The sequence below is a fragment of the Gorilla gorilla genome, chromosome 15 (genome assembly GCF_029281585.2).
Source record: "Gorilla gorilla gorilla isolate KB3781 chromosome 15, NHGRI_mGorGor1-v2.1_pri, whole genome shotgun sequence".
NCBI lineage: Eukaryota > Metazoa > Chordata > Mammalia > Primates > Hominidae > Gorilla > Gorilla gorilla.
Genome location: NC_073239.2, coordinates 93053599 through 93061349, shown reverse-complemented (window position 1 = coordinate 93061349; position 7751 = coordinate 93053599). Strand labels below are relative to the sequence as shown.

Sequence of the window (7751 nt, the reverse complement as noted above, 5' to 3'; positions counted from 1 at the left end):
TTTGCCTTCCCACAAGCACTACACAAGGGTTCCAATTTCTCCACATCCGCACCAACACCTGATGTTCTCTGTTTTTTGATATAGCCATCCTAATGAGCAGGAAGTGGCCTTAAAGAATGTTTGCACTTGTTCTCTCAGAGAACAGTGCAGTATTTTCCATAATAGCATAAAACAGGAATACAATCCAAATGTTCATCAAGAACATTTAATTATAGCATATTAATCATATTCATACAATAGAATACCACATACATGGCAGTTGAAACATAGATTTTGGCAGGACAAAGCATAATTGAATCTCAAAAACAGAACCCGGTGAAAGCTGCAACATAAAATATGACATACTTTGATTTCATATATACAAGGTTCAAAAACACAAAACTAGACAATGTACTGCTTGAAGATACATATGTCTGCTAAAACTACTTGAAAAAAACAAAAGAATGACAAACGATAAAAAACAATCAGAATAACTTTTACCTCAGGAGAGCAGGGAGAAGATTTTTAAAGATTTTAACTTTTTAAAACTTTTAAACTTTTTAAAAAAGAAAATTTTAACTTTTTCTTAAAGTGAATGGTAGGTACATGGATATTTGCTGTATTTTATTTACTCCTTACATATCTGCTATAAATGTTCTTTTATACCCCTTCAATATTTACTAAGAAACATGTTTAATTTTAAAAAACATTTAAACTTTAAAAAGACACAGTGGGCAATAAGAATTTGCCCTATGACTCCTGAGAAAAGGGACATCCTAAAATGGAACTACTGAATCCAACCATGTGGTTACAATATATTAGGAATCACTCTGTTTCAACTTTAAGATTCTATTAATTTATTCTTACAACAAATAACCAGTGGGTTTATTCTATGGGCTAGGTATTCATTTAGATGCTAGGGGTACAGTAGTGAGCAAAACAGATAAGCAGTCCTGCTCTTGTGAATGCATCTGACAATACATTTGACAATTCAAATCTCTCTCTCTCTCTCTCTCTCTCTCTCTCTCCCTCTCTCTCATATCACTGACCTAGTATTTGAAACCTGATGTAACTAATTAACAGATTAACTATTAGGTACCCTTCTGAATGATACTCTAAGCACACATATCCTATCCCAGAAAGAGAAAGGTCAGAAAAAGTTTTTGGGATAGCTAAAATATACTCACACAAATAGCTGGGTTCTCAACAGAATTTCTGATCACCTCAATTCCGCTTTATCAAAAGGCATGTGTTTACTTTTTAAAGGATTGGAATCTGCACGCCAATGGCTCTGATCTACCATTCTGATGAAGAAAATCATTTCAAGAAAACGAAGCCTGGTTTTCATCTGGGTTTATTATGTTTTTTACAGCTACTTAGTCTCAAATTTTGGAGAAGATAATCATTTTTTTTCTTTTCTGACTACTTTCTTTAAGAGCATATTCAGCTAGTTCACTTCAGCATGAGGGAGACACTTGCAGGGAAATCCCTATTCTGGTGTATCAAGTCTGAGAAGCAGGTTAGCATGCTTGCTCACTAAGATCCAGGGTGTGGTTCTGTGCACTAGACACCTGCATGCTAGAAAGCCGTAAAGGAGGGAGAATGAAGATACAAAGAAAATAAAGGTGCTACACTTTCAAGATGGGTCTATTTAACAACCCTATGGTCATTTACAGTCTTTTTCCTTGGCCTTTTGTTACTATTAGTACAAAAAGGCAAGGAAGACATGCTGTTTCTTCCTGCTCTTCACCTCTCTAGCCTTATTAATATCTTTAAATTCAGTCAATTTCAACTCAAAACTTTCTACCACTGGGGGAGGGGAAAAAGGGAAAAGATTTGTGGCTGCATGTTTAAGAAAGAAGCTGAATTCATCACAGTGATAGGGGAGAGTGTTGGCAGAGATCTGAGCTATTTATTCTTTTAGGAAAATCCTATAAAGAATGACACAAGGAAGCCTCTATCTGCAGTCTTGTTCATCACACTGGTGAAAAGTCCGATAACAGATGTATGCAGTAGCGTGATTTAGTGCTAGGAGCTGGCCCCTGATGTGTATTAATACAGCGGCAAAGCGGAACCCACCTCTCTTCATCACTCATTCCTATAAAAGAGGTGGAATCCGAGATGGCCCGATGTTAGGCAGAGCAAGCCCATTTGTTCTACTGACTGATGGCACAGACTCAGGCTATGTCCTTCACCTCCATGGGGCACTCAGGTTGTGGGCAGAAAAAAAGAAAATGCTCAGTGAAGCAGGGCTTAGTCAACAAGTGAGGAGAGGAGCTGGGCTCAGGAGGGGAAATGCTTAATGCTCAAGTCTTGTTTAATACCCACCCCCACACACGTACACTTCCCAACCTGAATATGGAACAAGGATTTTAAACTCTTCCCAGTGGTTCCTCTCTTATAAACAATTAAAAGCTAAAAATAGAAGCTAGATATTAAGGAGAAAAAAAGAACAAAAAGATGAAAGAGGCGTGGTTTTCTTTTAATGCTTCCAATACCATAGACTGAATGGGGATCTGAGTTTTGATGCACAGTCATAGTCTGGACTTGATCTTGTTATATATAAAAAGAAGAACATCTGCAGGACAGCTCTAGAGTCACAAGGAAACCGGTCTCATCTTGGCTCTGCAATTTATCAACCATGTGGCCTCAGGGAAGTGATTTAAGCCTTGGTTTTCTCATGTGTAAATTGGGAATAAAAACAGCATCTACCTTATAAGGCTGTTGCAAAGATTAGGTGAAATAATGTTTACAAAGTGTTCACCTCAGGGCCTGGCCATGTGGAAAGCACTGAAAAAAAAGTACTATAATCATCAGACCTGTAATGAAGATTGTCCAGTATGAACCACCATCAAGCAGACTTCCAAAACAGAAGCACAAAGAGGACAATTTCACAGTTCACCAAAACTTACTAAGTTAAGGTAGAGGACAGGGCTCCCTCCCCATCTGTGTGAGGTTTACTCTCTATTCAGCTATCAACTGTTCTGATTTATATAATAGGTAGTATTTTCTAAAGAAAATAAAATATTCAATGGTATATTCAATATCCAGTTTTCTCACTGAAATATTCATAAATACAAAACTCTCCCCTTTTTTTCATACACACAGTGAAGGACATCAATCCTAAGTGCACAGCTCCAGATTCTACCTACGTAAGCAGCCACACACCCCCACCAAGTTCATCATATGGAGCACTGCCAACAGCCCAGAGGGTTTCTTTGTGCCCTCTCTTGGTCACTGCCCCCCACCAAAGAGAAGCACTATTTTGGCTTCTACCAATTAGTGTTAGTTTTGTTAAAAAAAAAAAAAAAAAAAAAAACTGAAAAGTTTTAGCCTAAAAAATTGTTTTTAATTAGGAATGTCATGACCAGTAAAATATTAGCATTCTACTTATAAAAGCAGTAAGAATGTACTGTACTGTATGCAAAATAAGAAAGTAAATAACCCTGTGTGACTGCCTGACTGAACTGCCACTTCACCTGGACTTTCATTAACATGGACCTAATTTCCTGTCTGTGCTAAAACAAAAGCTCAGATGACTGGAGATTGCTGATAGTGGAATATAGGGTTTCAAACTCTAGTTAGCCATGTAACAGTGAAAAAGCACAGACTTCAGAGTCAGCGAGAACTAGGCTAATTATTTCTTGTAGTCTCAGTTTTCCCATGTAAAATGAGAATAAAATGACCTACACTATCACAAACATTACATGAAAAGGTATACAAAACACATAATTTAGTGCCTGACACACGGTACATGCTCAAAAAATGATAACTGCATGTAATCACCTGCACTGGGGCTAGACAAAGATGCTGTGGCCACTGGTTTCCGCTTCCTCTTGATGTCACGTGAACATGGTGGTCCCCAGTGTACATTTGCCTGTCTGCAGATGTAAGAAGAAAAATGGTTTGAACTTTTTAATTCTTATTGTAAGACATTACATGTAGCCCAGATTAAATCCTTAACGTATTACAGACATAAACAAAATGGGTACCATCTTTTGCCATTAAGCATTGGTACAACATTATTCAGAATTAATAATAACTCACTCTTTATCCACAATACACACCCATTCTAAACTTTTTACCTGATTTCAGTGTAGCAGACATTCAAGATTAATTTCAATAAATATGTGTTGCATTACATGCTTATTTTTATACAATTATTTTTCATAAAAACTATAACCACAATTGCTCTAAACTCACTAATGAAATACTTACTCCCAAGAGGTAATACGTTGAAAAGTTTAATGCTGCATGAACACTGATATTTGCATAGAATTTTAATAGGAAGTTCAACCTCCTGTCATGTAAATCTGAATTTTTAATACTGTCTACATCACAAGTTAAGTAAGTTTAGTTTCTGTGACTTTTAAAAATATTAATTATGCTTTTTATTTTACAGGCAAAAAAATAAAAATATTAATTATGTGACAATATGTTCCTTCATCTGAATATTCAGCTTATTTTAAAAGCAAACAATTCTGTGAAAGACAATGGGATTAACACTGAACTACCTGGTATGCTATTTTAGTTCACCACTGTTCCCCAAGAATGTATTGTACTGTGTGCAAATTAAGAAGTAAAATAAAAATCTTTACGTATGTGAAGATTTTGTCCCTCTCAAACTAGACAGATCCTGCCTCTGATTAAAGACCAAAATGAGTCTCACCTTTACACAAAGTGTTCCTTGAACATTTGGGGCCTCATCTACCATGAAGCAATGTTTAACTGGTGTACATATATCTTGCTTCTCTAATGAAACAAGAAGGCTTAATCTCTTTGAGATTAAGAACAGGGATCTTGAGAACAGAAACTTTATTTACACTTCTTTGATAATTTTCCAATGATCTACCAACCTTGGCTCAGGGCACACAGGCCATCCTCATTAGCTGTTGATTAAAACTGCTATGAATGAATAAAAGTTCTAAAAATCAAATGGCCACTTGAACACTTAAAAGTGATTAAAATAGTAAATTTTATATTATGTACATTTTACCACAATTTTAAAAAACTAGCCAAAGTAAATAACATATAAAATTATACCAGATAAACTCCTAATCAGTAGTCCCAGCTGAGGATCAAGACCCTCAGTAGTCTTAAAACTGGAACCTCAGACAAACCTAAGAAAACCTGGTTAGCAAGGCAACAAGGCAGCTGTTGAATGGACAAATTTTTTGACTCAGAAAGCCCCCAAAATAACTTGCACAGTTGAAAAGGGTGCATGCATGCGTGCACGCAAGCACAAACGCACACACACACACACTTTCATGTCTCTAAATAGCAAAAGCTTAAGAGTCAATTCAATTTATAAATAGGAAAATATAAGAATTTGACTAAAATCCTAAGAAATTCTTTAGGAATGCAAAGAATGTTACAGGCTGAGATTTATAATACAAGCAAGTGGTTTGGAAAATTCCATCCAAAGCACCTTTTATTGATCACTCTGTCCTGTACAGAAAGTTAAGTCAAATACCTCATGAATAATTAATTCTGAAAGCCCAAATAGTTAATTCTAAATAGCTAATTATCAATGTGTAAAGTAGGGAAAACGCTTCCTTTTTCATACCTTGCATAAATCCTGGGAACAAGTCTAAGCAGCATGCTGATTTAATAATAAATTAACACAGATGACAACATCAAAGGTAGACAGGACTTCAGTCTGAACAGAGTGGTGGTCATTCCCTTTGAAGTCCAGACACAAGCAGAAAATAAAGTGACACTACAAAATGTGTTTCTCCTCACAACAGAGAAATGTAGAACACATAGAGCATCCATCTTTTCCACAAACATGGGACTTGAGTACATACCCAAACTGAGACTATCCAAGCACTCTGATCTTATTCAATCATCCTTATCCTCAGGCATGATTCAGAAGGAGAAACAAAGTCAAACAAAGGCTAACAGTGTATAGTCATGCTTCTTTCCTCTTTATCTGAAGCTCATTAAAGGAACCTCCAAAGCTTTTCAGAAAAAATGTTAACACCACTGATTCAAGCTAAACCATGTTACTGTTAGACATCAGGATGGTGGCGCTCTACAGCAGTGGTGAGGGGGAAGACAGGCAGAGAAAGAGGCACAGGGAGCTTCTGGGGTTCTTTCTGATAACGCTCTTTTTCTTCATCTGGATGCTTGTTACTTGACTGTAACTTTGTGACTGTTTATCAAGTGTATATTTCTTTGTACTCTTCCCTGTATGTTTATCCTTCAATAAAAAGTTAATTTAAAACATTGCTTCTTCAAGATCACAGTTTACAATATGCTGAGTTTCATGAGACAGATGCAAAATGAGAAGCATAAGTACTCAAGAAGTATATTAAGATACTAATTCTTGGAGTATCAACTTGAGCTGAACTACACAAATACTGCCTTTTATTTGCCCCCATCCATCATTTTCACCATTTTGCGTGTTTGATATATGTCAGTAACATGGGAAAAGGCCCATATTATCAACTTTTTTATGGATCTAGTCAGTACTACTTATCTCACACTTTCAAGGAATGACAGTGTCATTTTGGAATTTAAAAAAAAAAAGCATTTATACACTAAAATGTTAAAGTTTTTAACAACTTTTAATGGAAATGCTTATTTACTTTAGCAAACTGAGAATAAGTATTACTTACCTATTATTATGCACACAGGTTATTATACCACAACATCTTAGGGTGCTATTGTGGGTTCAATGGCTCAGGTGGTCCTTCCACCACCCTGCTCCTCTAGGCGATATTGTTAAGCCTTCAGGTCAATTGTCTCTACATTCAGTGACCCTTGACTGCTATGCCTCCAGCATATTACTTCTCTCTGTGGTAAATGGTCTACTTCTACCACCCCATTCCTATCTCTAACTGTTGCCTTGAATATCCTAAATCCTTCAGATTTTGTAAATTCCTCTGGTTATAACAGGAAAGAACTGAAGACTTTCTAAGGAAATCAAGTAATGAAACTTGTTAAGTGAATTATTTTATTGTAAAAGTATGTACTTTTGTGGACTATTTCCTTTCTACTAAGCAGTTTTGTTGCTTCTTTCATTGTTCACTAAATTTTTACTGAGCATCTACTCTTGCCAAGCACTGTACTAAACACTAGGGATATAGTGATAAACAAGAGACAACCCCTGCCTTGATGGATCTTATAGCCAAGTCCTATCTGCAGCTGCACAGCTTTTCAGGTTACAGAATATGAATAACAAAGAAACTAGGGTATCAATGAAGAGAAGGTATGTTCGTTTTTAAAACTCAGTTTAAATGATCCTTCCCTCTTAAAACATTTCTCTTAAGACCCGTTTCAAGGTTGGAGAGCTATTTCATAGGAGGTAGAATAACATCGTATCTTCGCTGTCAGTATATGAGGACATTTTTCTCTATGTCCCTTCCTAGACAAGATTTGGGGAGGGAAGAAGAGAAATGATCAAACTGTTATAACAGGACAGTAAGACATTTTGCTTCTTCCTTGGTTTTAAGTGAACATTAGTACTTCTAGAGTTTACAGCTTGGGAAAATCTGTTTTTCTATGTGAAGTCCCCATCTGCTTGGAAAGAATCTTAGAGGACAAAGAAGGAAGAGGACCCAGAACAAGCCTGCTACACAATGGAATACTATTCAGGCATTTAAAAAAAAAAAAAAAAAGAGTAAGTCCTGTCATTCACGGCAACATGGATGGAACTAGAGGATATTAGGTTAAGTGAAAACAAGCCAGGAACAGAAAGTTAAACACATTGAGTTCTCACTCATAAGTGGAAGCTTAAAAAAGTTGATCTCATAGAAGTAAAAAGTAGA

The 7751-nt window shown here is 36.3% G+C and overlaps 1 protein-coding gene across 7 annotated transcripts in view; it reads right to left on the bottom strand.

The window, feature by feature from the left end:
- GPATCH2L (G-patch domain containing 2 like) overlaps positions 1-7751 on the bottom strand; it is a 77294-nt gene that overhangs the window by 29423 nt on the left and 40120 nt on the right. For all 7 annotated transcript variants that reach the window (XR_010130798.1, XM_063698046.1, XM_055361041.2 and 4 more), the window contains one exon: positions 3766-3860. Coding sequence is in view for 6 of the 7 variants with exons in the window: in XM_063698046.1 (XP_063554116.1) it covers positions 3766-3860 (95 nt within the window). In the remaining variant the exon portion in view is untranslated. The remainder of the gene's footprint in view (positions 1-3765; positions 3861-7751) is intronic.